The sequence below is a fragment of the Convolutriloba macropyga genome, chromosome 8, assembly GCF_964194025.1.
Source record: "Convolutriloba macropyga chromosome 8, txConMacr16.3, whole genome shotgun sequence".
Lineage (NCBI taxonomy): Eukaryota > Metazoa > Xenacoelomorpha > Acoela > Convolutidae > Convolutriloba > Convolutriloba macropyga.
Window position 1 is genome coordinate 32850951 of NC_134475.1, and position 13522 is coordinate 32864472.

Sequence of the window (13522 nt, forward strand, 5' to 3'; positions counted from 1 at the left end):
AGAGCCGCGCTGGCTTCCTTAAGGCCTATTTGGTGGTTCTCTTTAATCAGCACATAACAGTGACAGTTAATCAGATTTAGATCAATTGAGTCTTTGAAACAGGAGCAACAATGCCACCAATTCCAGCTCGATTTCCTTTTGATATAAATGCAATGGAGCCACTGGAAAGTGCGAGAGCTTTTTTGTGGAACATTTTTAAAATCATAACCAAGCCGCCCACCATCAAAACTGTGTGCTGATGGAATTAAGGTATAAGCATATCAGCTTAGAGTCAATTTTGGGTGACTGTCATGAGACCAGACGAAAGATGAAATTTATGAGCTTGAAGAAATTTTGTTTAGCATATATACAGCTAAAATGAAACTTCAAAATATATATCAGCTTTTCAACGATCCTAACAAAATCGGATTTTTCAGAATTGCCACTCAGTTACGGTGTTTCATTATCCGACGGGCGATCGGAAAAAAACTGTTCTTTTCAAGTATCATTAGTAGTATGAATCAGTCTCGTTTTGTATGTACTGCTGTCTAAAATGAAATTTAATGCCGTTAGTTTTTCTGGAGCCACGGAGTCTAAACTTTTGAAGAGAAATTTTAAAAGCGAAGGCGCAGGACAATCATCTTGTCGAATGTTGATCGAAATAGTTATGGAACCGTGCCTGTATTCTAAATATTTGCCGAAACAAATCAACGGAGTTTTTGAAATAGAGCAAATGTTGAGCTATGAAACTCTTGAAGAAGGAACATCGTCCTAAATTTGGTTAGCAAAAATTGAATCTGCGAGCTTAGTTTTTTGTGAAACCCTAAAGTATGACTAGTTAAAGCTGGTTATTTTTCCCAGAAACTTGCTTTATGCCTTTATCATAACAATTTTAAAAATTGCAGTATTTAATTTCCTAAAGCAAACTTTTTAGTGAGTTCAGTTGTACTTCAATATGCTAACAAAAAGAGCAGGCAAAATAAGCTACACAAATGTTGCGTTCAAGGAACTTTTTGGTAATTGAAGCGATAAAACTGCAAAACTTTAATTCAAATTGTACTCAAGCTACAACACTTTTTCGACAACGCTAGTTTTCAGCAGAACAAACTAGGAGCTTTTATAAGAAAAAAAATTGGAGTCCTCATATAAGCACAGTTGACAGTTTTCTGGAGGAATGTTCATTTTCTTCACTTTGAAGCGATTTCAGTTCGATAAGTATCACTTTGATTTTATTCCTTAAATCAATTTGTTGTTCGAGGCATTATACCAAACATTACTTAACAACCTAAAATATTTTTTTGAGCAATTAACTTAGTCAGGTTGGTCTTTTTAATAGCCGCACAGCGATAGCTGAGGCTATTATTGGCCTTCTCTTGGTTTTTTTTTTATTTCGTCGTCATGATTTTTGTTACGACCATATGACGTCACAGCCACTTTTTGTTCATTCGTTCATGCAATTTCAACTGAATTGCATGTGTGACGTCATTTTTCGCTCTTAGTGGAGCGAGTTTTTTTGTTCATGCGCGTGATTAAATTTTTGGTCACACTTGACTTACCTCACTCTCAAAAATGACTTCCTCAATTTGAAATTGACTTTTATTTACTATAATTCAAAGAGATAAGGTCAAATGTGCGTGTGTCACTCTAAATGAAGGTTATTTGAGATCAGCTAATAGAGGCAGCAATAACTTATACAGATTTTTAATCAAAATATAACAGATCGGCCTTCAATGAAAAGACAAATTTTTTTTGGTCTGTCTTTTTTACTGTTTTTAGACTGCCGATCTACGAATCTACTGCGGCTATTTTCTGGCAATCTGCCAGCTATGTTTATTAGTTTTGTTTGTGCTGCCAAATTTAGTCTCATTATGTTTCTACCTGACAGAAAAATATTATGACATCTGGTGATGAAAAACGGGACAAACTGGTAATTTTTTTTCTGAGCAGTGCGTTAACAACCGTGTTATACTCGATTACGACAGATTGTTCCAATCGAGTCGCGAATGCTTATAGTTCAAATCAGTTTCGGCAGTTGCGCCACGAATGGCAATTCAATGACTACAATTAGATTTTCTAATTGTCAACTTGGTCAATCGCGGTGCGATTGGCGCTATTCTATTCGACTGAGTCCTTTTGAACAGCGGATTACTTGATTTAAATTAGAACCGATTTTCAGCAGTTCAAATTAGAGAATGATTAAAATAAAATACAATTTAGGAAATGAAAGTTTTGTTCATAACATAATCACAAGACAGGAAAGAACTGCAAAATTTGTTTATAGGCTGAACAGACAGTTTCCTGCACAGACTGCATGAACAGACAAGAAGTGATGAAGATTTGGATGAACTGAAAATAAACCAAATAACACAAGCGCTTGCCCTTCAAATGGGTAAAACTGAACTAAATACGGTTATGGATATATGATGATTTATCCATACCGTATGACATTTCCCCTTGTTGGGAGAAAAGAAAATTACTATATAAAATCGAAAAAATTAATAAGGATCCACCGGTTACATAAGTAATAAAATATTAAATAGTATTTGAAATATAAAGAGTTCATAAAGTTTTTAATGAGTTTTTAATCAGATTCTGAGTTCTCTTCATTTTCTGCCTGCAAGACCGTCATTTTTCTTGGGTGATTTGGGTTTGGGTCTTCTGTCCACTTTTCGTTAGGGTTTCGTGGCGAAACCTGTCCAATAAAGTCAGTATTAGACTCAGGAATTTCCGTTGAGTACCCTTCTGTATTTCTAATTTTCTCCACTAACGACTGTGATGACTTCTTTTGTCTAAGAGTCGTTTTGTTCTTTCTCACGGAAGACGTATCAGAGTTAGATGTATCACTTATAGTTAGCTGTCGTTTGCTTGTTTTTCGTAAAATTGTAGTGGGTATTTGCGGAGTGGCCATTTGTACCACGGATGGCCCTGCTCCAGTTGGATTAGGTGGTGGCGGCGCAATTGGAGCAGATGGGTTGAAATATAGTGTTCGAGTAAGGTCAGTTCTATTGATGAAAGCTTCGTCATGTTTGGGATTGCGCTTCGGAATTCTCATTTTTAGAGCGCTCCACGTTACTAGCTGAAGAGATACAAGATCTTCCTGAAGATACCACACTAATGTCATCAGTCTGTTTTCTATTTCTCTTGATCTTTTTGTCCGGGAGCAAGCACTTCATAAAGTCCATCGAGGTTCTTCTTTTGTCGCTGGCTTTCGTGTATTTTTCTGGCTAATTTTACTTGGTTGCTTCTTTCCGAACATGGAATTGGCCTGCAAACTCCTTCTGACTTGATCAATCGTTGCTCTCCGTCTTTCATTTTCTGTTCTTTTTTTCTTGCGCGGGCATTTGCGGCACAGATGACTTTCTCGATCTCAGTGTCCGAACAGAAGGCTGTATCTGCCCATTGTTCCTCCGTTAAATACGCACGGCCTGGTATCGTGTCTTCATCTAAATAATGTTTGATTACTTTATTATAATTTAAATTTTTGTTGTTAGGTTTAGTGGTGATATTAGAAATAGTTGTATTACATTTTCTACCAAAGTGTGCTTCGAATGGTGTGATGTCTATTGTTTTTTGTTTTGAAATTCTCAGTCGTTTTATGATTGCATATAGTGAATGTTCTAAGTTAAATTTTTTGTTTAGTTGTGTTTTCATGCAATATAATTGTCGTTTAATTGTTTGAATAAGACGTTCTACTAGACCAATTGCTCTATGGTCGTTTGCTGGTGCAAATATAGGTGTAATGTTATTTTCTATACAGAATGTTTTGAACTTTTTTCCTGTAAAACATCTTGCTTGATCCAATCTAATTGTTCTAGGTACTCCGTGATTATATAAATATTTATTGAGAAATTTGATTACATTTGTACCGGAGGCGTCATTTACGATTTCTGCTGTGGGATATTTTGAGTATCTATCTACACTCGTAATAAAATATTGTTCTATACCTTTTTCATTAAATATTGGTCCACCAAAATCTATTTGTTTTTCGTCATTCGGTTCGACGCATTTTGGGAAAGGTGCCCATTTGCGGTGCGGAATCACTGATTTAAGATTCTTACCTATTTCCGTGCAAGCTTTGCCCTCACTGGCTTTTGCCAGTATATCCCGATGGATATACGGCCACCAAATGTTCTGCGCAAGTGAAAGCATGGCAAAATTCCCGGGATGTGTCGAATGTATGTCCTCAAGTACTGCGTCCTTTATAGCTTTCGGGATTGCTATTCGCTCGTCAAGACAGACACAGAAATGCTTTACACTAAGATCTCGCCATTAGGAGGAAAGGTGGGGACTTATTTCTCGAAGCCTGTCGGCTTCGTCTTGAATTACGCAGTCTCTCACCTCCTTGAGAATAGCGTCTTTCCCAGCTAGTATAGCCAAAAGTTTTTTGCTAAATATCTTATTTAGCGCTTCGGTGAAGTAGATGTCGTCTGCTTCCCCAATCAAGCTGCCTGATGGGGTCTCGGTGTTAGAGGAGGTATATGTGCCGGATGTAGAAGGTGTTGTATCAGAGAATGTTACTCTTGCCTTCGTTGGGGTAGATTTCGATCGAGTAGCTTTAGTTTTTGGCATTTTGTTGATATGGATGACTGACTTACTTTCGTGAAGCGGTTTTATAGAATTATTCAAGGTGAAGTGAGTTGTGGATCTATTTTGGGCAAAAAACGAGCGATTCTTTTGCGAGTGGTATTTATACTTTGGAAAATGTGTTTTCGCGCTTAATTTAGCGATTTTAGGTGGATTATTTGACTTAATACCATTAATTGGCTTTATTGGGTATAGTTGTTCAGAGTGTTCACAATATTTACTGTCTGACATTTGCACCTCTTTTGCAGCAAATTCGTTGATGGAATGTGAATTATTCACTTTACAGTTATTTTGTACAAATTGTGATTTTCTAACTTTAAGATGTATTTGCGATGCGGATGGAGGAGTTAAATGCGGATTAGCTATTGAATTTGAAAGTGTTAATTGCGACGCGATTGGTACTTTCTTTTGAGAAAGCAGTAATTGTGATGCAAGTGGTTTAGTACTAATTTGTGATTTAGTATTTAGTGATGTATGCATTTGCGGTGCAAATGACTGTTTTAAATGAAATGAAGGCGAGTGTAACTTTAATATGCTATTAAATTTTTGTAATGCGTTCTGTTTATTTTTAATTAGATTTTTCATTGGGTTGCAAATTTTAGATATTGTCGCTACTACAAAGTGTTCGTCATATGTAGATATTTTTTAGCTCTTGCGAATGGGTTTCTAGATATGTAGTCTACTAAACCCATTTTGGCTCCCAGCATGTGTTCAATTGTGAAGTTGTAGGGAAGTAACCTATCTATCCATCTAGATAGTCGACTATTGTACGATTTGTTCGATCTGTGCTCTTTTAGAATAGACAATAGTGCTCGATGGTCCGTTACTACAGTAAACTTTTTTCATATAGGTAGTATTTGAAATAGTCAATGGACCAGACTATTCCCAATAGTTCAAGTTCGTTAACACTGTAACGTTCTTCCGTTGAGTTGAGGAATCGTGACGCAAATGCTATTTGGTTTCCAACCTTCGGGTGTATGTGCTGCACCCAATCCAAAACGTTAGGCGTCACACTTAACTCGAACATCGAATTTTGGATTGTAATGGCTATTTTCTGTGCTGTTGGCAATTTTTTCTTTTAATAAATTAAAGTGTTAGGTGTGTTCCTCCGTCCAAACAAACTTTATGGATTTTTTGAGAAGTGGTCTAAGTGGATGGCATAACTGTGCTAAGTGTGGTTTGAACAAACCTATATAATGTACTTACCCGAGAAAGGATCGGAGACGTTTGAGTGTCGTTGGTGGTGGTATTGTTAATATTGCTGCGGTTTTGCTTTCTAATGGTGCTATTCCAGCTTGTGTAAACTTATATCCTAACCATTCAATTTCCATTTTTGCAAAATGGCATTTTTGGAGATTTACTCTTAATTTATCTTTGTCTAACTTTTTTAAGCATTTTGTAACATATGCCAAATGGTCTGTTTCAGTTCCGGTACTAACGATTATGATGTCGTCTAAAAAGCAATAGGTGTTTTGTAAACCTACTAAAGTGTAGTCCATTGCTTTCTGAAATTCTGCCGGCATGTCAGTAAGACCGTAGAATCCAATTTTAAATCTATAAGTGCCGGTGGATTCCCCACAGATAATGTTGAAATTACAGTGTTTTGCGGTGTCATGGTGCAGTTTTAATTGACTATATGCATAATTTAAGTCTAACGTGGTGAAATACGCCTGTTGGCTATTTTGGGTGTTAATAAGGTGTTGTGATATTGTATCGATTAACATGTCAATGTTGGGCATTTGACATTTGTTTTTGTGTATTGCTTTGTTTAGTACTTTAGAATCTAACGCCAGTTTTATAGATTGATCTTGCTTTACTGTAATTACGATCGGCGATATGAAATGTTCGTCAGAGCAACCAGATAGTTTTTCAATTCGACCTTCATTCTGTAAACGTTTTAATTCTGCCGTGACTCTAGGTTGTAGATTTATTGGAACGCGCCGACCTTTTTGATGCTTTGCTGTGAACTTTTGATGAAATTTTGATTTCACTACATGTGTTTTGGACAGACCAATTCTTGATACTAAATAAGGAAATTGCGCCGCGATTGTCTCTTTAATTTTGTATGCGGGATTATTAATGTTATTAACACATTTACCGTTCTCTGATTGTTGTTGTTGTACCACTGCGAGGCCAAGGCTTGGAAAAAGGTCTCTTCCAATGATGATCTTGTGACCGTCTTCCACCACTGTCAGAATGGCTTCTCTATCAATCCAGTTATTGTATGCAACTGTTGTCTCCATATGTCCAAGAACTTTAATCGGTTCGTTTGAAAATGTTTTGAGATCCCGCTTTTCTTTCTTGATGATCCCTTTCGCAGATTGTGTAGTTCGAATTATTTGATTTGCTAGTGTTTTCGGTATGAAACTAACCGCGCTCCCAGAGTCAATCATAGCGTTTGCTTTTACTTTTCCAAATTGTACTTTTACGTTTAGAGGTTCGAGCTGATTTGCCGAATCATACGAGGTTGCCGCAACGTAGTCGTCAGAGTCACTGTCATAATTCGAATCGTATACTTGATCGTATAGTTGCTATTAACTAGTTATATTCTTAACGGATTCGAGAGACATATCAATTTGATTGATGTTTGTTTGCGGAGCTTTATGTGTTTGTCCCTGTGATCGTTTTGGCTTTCGACATTTTCTCTCAAAGTGGCCAATTAATCCACAATTATTACACTTTTTGCTATTTGCGGGACAGATTTGTCGATGATTTTGGCTCCATCGTGGGCCGCAATCCATACAGATGCTGCTGTATTGGTAGTTTTGGGGCACAGTTGGGTATCGCGTGAAATCTCGTTTGAGTTGTTGAGCATTAGCGTTGCTATTGCGTGTCTGGTAATTGTTGACTACCTTTACCGAGTTTGTAGTTGACATCAAATTCTGATTAATCTTTTGCTGGTTTTGTGCCCCCATCTCCATCTGGATTGCTATTTCAAGCGCTTTCGATGTTTCAACTGTTTCCTTTAACAACTCCTTTTGTGTTTCATGATCTATCATGTTTAGTATGAAAGCATCTCGAATTAGGCTAGTTTCCTCACATCCGAGACTACAGTTCTCGGCTTGTTCTACTAAACGACCATAGAAACTTTCAACAGATTCACCTTTCTGTTCTTTACAAGAGTAGAAGACAAAGCGGTCGTAAATTATGTTTCTTACTTTTGTGAAGGAATCCTCCATTGCTTGCCATAGTTCTTTAAATGACTGTTTTTCTATTTGAAAATGAGTATGTTTGCTTTTAAAGATACGTCATCCCTCCGTTCCAATGCTCAAATACAACAAAGATATCGACTTCTGCTTACAGGTCCCCTAAGGTTTATCACCGCATAAGATACCTATTTCCTCAATTTTTGTGCAACGATTTTGCCCATTTACCTTGAGTTGTTGGTTACGGATTTTTCTATCTCTTTCCGTCGCTTGCGTGCGATTTTCCACTGGTTCCTCGTAAATTGGCTCGGGTGGGTGCGTTACTGCTGTTGGTGGATCGTTTAGTTGAATTCCCTCTTTTGCTAGCAATGCTAGCTTCCACTGTTGAGTCCATTTATCCCACGTCAATGGAGGGGTGGCAGAATGCTTCTCTCAAAATGCATCTACATGAAGGGGTGACTTCTTTGATTCAGCTGCTGACTGCGCCATATACTCGATTACGACAGATTGCTCCAATCGAGTCGCGAATGCTTATATTTCAAATCAATTTCGGCAGTTGCGCCACGAATGGCAATTCAATGACTACAATTAGATTTTCTAATTGTCAACTTGGTCAATCGCCGTGCGATTGGCGCTATTCTATTCGACTGAGTCCGATTGAACAGCGGATTACTAGATTTAAATTAGAATTGATTTTCAATAGTGCAAATTAGAGAATGATTAAATTAAAGTACAATTTAGGAAATGAAAGTTTTGTTCATAACATAATCACAAGACAGGAAGGAACTGCAAGATTTGTTTATAGGCTGAACAGACAGTTTCCTGCACAGACTGCATGAACAGACAAGAAGTGATGAAGATTTGGATGAACTGAAAATAAACCAAATAACACAAGCACTTGCCCTTCAAATGGGTAAAACTGAACTAAATACGGTTATGGATATATGATGATTTATCGATACCGTATGACAAACCGTACCAATCTCTGAGTATACGATTAAAACTGGCGAGGAGACTCCTGGTAAAAGTGTGGAGCGCCATTCGACAATACTAAGAAAAGAGGCGTTTTTAGTGGGCGGAAAAACTTTTTTTTAGTTAGTCCAAGCAGTATGCTCATCCTTTCGCTACACCCTGCTGACAACTCTCGTTTTTTTAAAACAAAATACATTTGTTTCTGACATTTTGGTGTACTTTTTTTGATTATTTACTTCAAGAACTAAGAATAGTAAGCAAGAAATTTTTTTGAGATTGGCAACTGGAAACTTTTCTTAAACCTTGAGTGCCGTTTACAGAAAACGTCCCTAGTCATGATTTTAATCAGTTAGTGAGAATTGTTTTTTTTGTTGCTTTTCTCTGCTCGAATTGTTTTCCAGGACTAGTTTTGTAATGTTTACAATTTGCTCAAACATATTGATTCGTTTCACGTGTTTTTGGCGCTCGTTTTAGCAACTGCTTACATTCATTTTGACATTTGCATACTATTTAGATCATTTGTTTTACAAAACCACCATTTAATTCGTGTCGGAAGAAAAACCTTGAGAGAAATCGAGACAGTTTGGTCCCGTTGATATTGTAAGCCACATAATGGAAAAAAATTATGACAATTACTAGAAATAAATTGTTTCAGTTCCCGGACGCTGGCATATCTGAAACAAAGTACAATGGCTACGAAACTTTTCAGATGAGAACAGTTTCACTGAATACACGTGTCGAGGAACTGCTGTTTCGTAATGATTTTTGGCTCGTTTTCGATTATCTATTTAAAACATCAAAGCGTTAACGTTTTATTAAATTACTGTAGCTTCTTCAGCCACATTTATCGAGGTTGTTGACTAAAACGTTCTTGCTGAGCAATCTAGAGAGTACAAAAAATTTGAAATCAGAAGCAAGGATTTGACTTTTGATTTGTTTGGAAAAATCTTTAATTTCTCAAAGTATTATAGAAGAAGACTGTTCAAGCTCAATCGAAATAACGTCAATATTGCAAAATAACTCAAATTTAAATGGTTCGTGTGTAGGTACAACACGTTTCAGGAAAACTTTGGATTATATTTATAATAATTTAAGTGCTGCTAAGTTTTGGTAATTAAAAGTTTCTCGGGTGTTCTGGTTCTTCTGAAAATTCAATACTTTTCCTTGTTGTTTCTGTTTTAAATTTCTTCTTAATAACTTTAGCTTTTTTCGTAGCAGCTTGATAGAAGCAATGTTTGGTGGTAAAACAAACGTTTCTGAAACGTCATTTTCGTTGTATTGATTTGATATGGTATTCTTTCAAACGCTAATGTGGGAACATTTTGTGCCTTGTACAGAACACGTGAGCCTCCTAATTTGTTTTATGTGGTGTTTGAGATGGGTCAACTCGGGGAAGTTATTGAATTGTGATTTTAATACAGGAGGTCGTCTTAGAAAAAGGGTATCGTGGTATTGGTGGATAATAATGTCCAGCTCATTCACTTGAAAGATAAGGTTTTTTTTTTATTGAGTGCCATTGGTAATTTTTCTGGCAATTTTCAAAATGATCAACCAGAGAAAAAATTACCTTTGCTGTTTTTAGCTGAAATTTTTACATCAAGTTCTGTGATGCGCAAGGGCAGAAACTCAGCTGGGACAGCAAAAATATATATTGAAATAATTTTATTTTGAGTTTCAAATGATGCTTTTTAAAACAAATTCTTGGTGAAAGGCACCAAATGAGTTTGGTTCCTAAAAACGCGCTAGTAAAAATAGGAATTTTTTCTGATGAGCCTTTTTTGTGCAGGTTAACCGAGAGCATGGAATTCGTCAATTTCTTGTTTCTCTAAATGTCGTCGCTGTGAAAATTTTATAGCACTTCACAGAGTGGGCAACCCCTCAGAACTTTGTTTACCTCACTCCATGTTGGTTAAGGTTTACTCTTGAAATACAAACAGAATAGGAGAGATCTACAGATCTGCTAATTTGGAATCTAATCTTGGATTTAAGCGATTAGTTTCTGAGTATCTCTAGGCAACCACAACTACACCAAATTAAAATTTGTTCAATTTAATTTTCCATTTGTACCTTTGGCTTTTTCTTTAGCGTTCGGTTGTAAGACATGCTCAGTTTTTAATGACAACTTGATCGCTCTGAACATCAAAAGTCTATATGATTCTTCACCTCTCAAGTCAATAATTCGCCACTAGTATAATGAACATTTTAAACTAATAATATAAAGGAACTTTTTGGAGGAACAGAACTTACAGCAATTAACAAGCTTTGAAATTTATAATAACGACAAAAATGGAAAACATTAACACTTTTAAACACATTTTTATGGTTAATAAGTTTTGTCAACACGCCTAATTTCGACAGTACTGGAGTACACATGTTTTGGGCTTGAATATCACTTTTGCATAAGGGCTAAGTTTGTTTGGATATTTTTTTGTTGTTTGAACTCGCTTTTTCCTCATCATTGTGTCTGGTTGAAGCGTTTCCAGCTTGAAACTTTTAGTCTCTCAGGTTTTAGGATGTGCTTCTTAAATTCCTAAGAACTGTTTTTGTGCTTAAATGACACTAGTAGACAGCTTGCATGCCCAAAAAGGCTAGCGTGGTGGGAATTTAATTGAGCGCTGATGGAATTTTTATTAAATTCCACTCGGAGAAAATTTATTAATTTTATTGTTTTATAATGTCGTCCCCTTTTCTGTTGCAAACACGCGCTACTCTTTAGTGATATAAAGTACTGACTATCTCTAATGTGTGATGTTTCAGCAAATTACTGTTAGCGGTATTCAGCGCAACAGGAGTGCAAGAAATAGCGATGATATGACTTCCTTTTGCTCGCGCGCAACGGGGGGCGGGGTGACTACAATTGATCACGTGACGTCAGTTGACCAGTTTCAAACTGTCGCAAACAATAACAGTAAAAACAGCAATACTCACGTAGTGAACAAAAACAACAACATGAACAATGAGAATCATCATCATCATCAATTTCATCATCAGAAATTTCATCACAATTCTCACAGCATTTTCAACTCGTCAAACATGAACAATATCATCAACCGAAATGAATTCAAACCGGTGGATAAATTAGCCCATAAATTGGGCGAAACAGTCGGGGGTCTGCCACCTAGACCACCCCCCACTCTGCCTTTGCATTCACAAAACTATTTGCAGCCTGCGAATTCTGTTCACATGGGTGATATCACCAGAAGAGACATCAGTCCAATAAGCCGCGGAAGAAGACAACCTGAAAACAATAACAATTGCAATCAATTAGTGAACAAACAAACTCAACCTCCACTTTCACCCCCTCCCCTCTGGAGCCCAAAAACACAGCAAGACTTCAGCAATAATAACCAGAGGGGATCGGTCAGTTCTACTTATAACAATCATCATTTTCATCTCACCAAAAGTTCTCGAAATGAACACCAAATTTTCACTCTTATTCCAAACGGATCTGCCTTACAAAACAATTTAGACCTCTCAACTTCCAATAATACTAATTCAATAAGCAATTGGCAACGGCAATCAAACAGTCGTAACTCTCAAAACCGACATCGCCACCGAAGCAGCTCTCCGTTCCGACATTCTCCGGTGAGCAACTTGAGCAAAGCTGAGTTAAACATGTTCCCAGCTGTTAGGCTAAACGAACATCTGACAGTAGCCACAAATATGAATGATGGCATTCAAGCGAACACAGCTCATAACTTACTTTACGAGCTAACACACGACTTCAGGAAGTCGTCGGATCCCAATGGAGCGTTTGCGAACCCTGATCAACAACTCAGTACCTCAACAACCTCCTACACGGCGAGAACAGGCAACTCAAATACTGCTGGTGCTATCTTTAATCGTGCGACTGAGCCATTCTGTCGAACAGCAGACGAGCAAGACGAAGAAGAGGCGCTTTCGGATCAGTTGACCAGGTCTCTCAACTGTTCCGTGGACTCATCGGCAGCTCAGACATCTGGCAACCCTCTTCCCCACCTCAGAGGAGTTGCCACCGAGTTTTCGCCTCTGGTTCGGAAGTGTTTTGGTGATCAGCACCTGATTGAACACGTGTCTCCTGTTGATAAACATGAGGGTACACATTTAGAAATAAACATTTAATTTAGCTTGTAGATAGATGTAGTAGTGAGGATTTTGAGAGAACTCATTGGTATATACAATGGCAATTAAAAGACAGCCAGAATTAATTACAAAAATTTCAAAGATCTAATATGACATTAGAATTATCTGGTTCATTATTAGCTGCGATAACAATATTTAGGAGCCACCTTTAGGCTTCTCCTGTTTTTTTAGAATAAGGCTGTTTCTTGGTAAGACTTGTTGACACTTTGATAATTTTTGAAGTCATTCAAAGGCAAATTTTGATTGAATACCTTAGTGTCATCGAAAGAGCAAAAGGTGCAAAAAAGCAACTAGTTTTGAGTGTGAAATTTTAACATTTTTTTTAAAAAATTACAGTGTGGTTCATTTATGAAGTTTATTTTCAAAATAGCAAAATGACTGTTTGGACAAGTTTTGTTTCAGTCTGAGTTTCAGAAATGCTATTTAAAATTTACACATATACCCTAATGATGCATAGTTGCAATTGTTTGAATGTTTCAACGAGGCCATTTTTATCTTGACAGTTTTATCAAAGTTTTTGATTCTGTCTCTTCAATGGCTGCGGTCATCTACTCAAATGATTTTTTGGGGCGTTTTATTTTCACTTAGTTTTTTTGCTTTGCTCACGTCTTCTTCTCTCACACAATACAAAGTTTCAGGTGAATGGATCAGCTGAAAGTCAATTGAAAGAAGATACTGCTCATTAAAACTTAGTGCATTAAGTTATCAAACATTTAATA

General features: G+C 37.0%; 1 protein-coding gene across 3 annotated transcripts in view; it reads left to right on the plus strand.

The window, feature by feature from the left end:
* LOC142344691 (uncharacterized) overlaps positions 1-13522 on the plus strand; it is a 173034-nt gene that overhangs the window by 151706 nt on the left and 7806 nt on the right. For 2 of the 3 annotated variants that reach the window (XM_075396532.1, XM_075396533.1), the window contains exon 4: positions 11439-12756. In XM_075396532.1, coding sequence (XP_075252647.1) covers positions 11439-12756 — 1318 coding nt within the window. Of the gene's footprint in view, positions 1-8539; positions 8623-11438; positions 12757-13522 lie in introns of those variants that run through there. The other variant, XM_075396534.1, reaches the window with a different exon arrangement.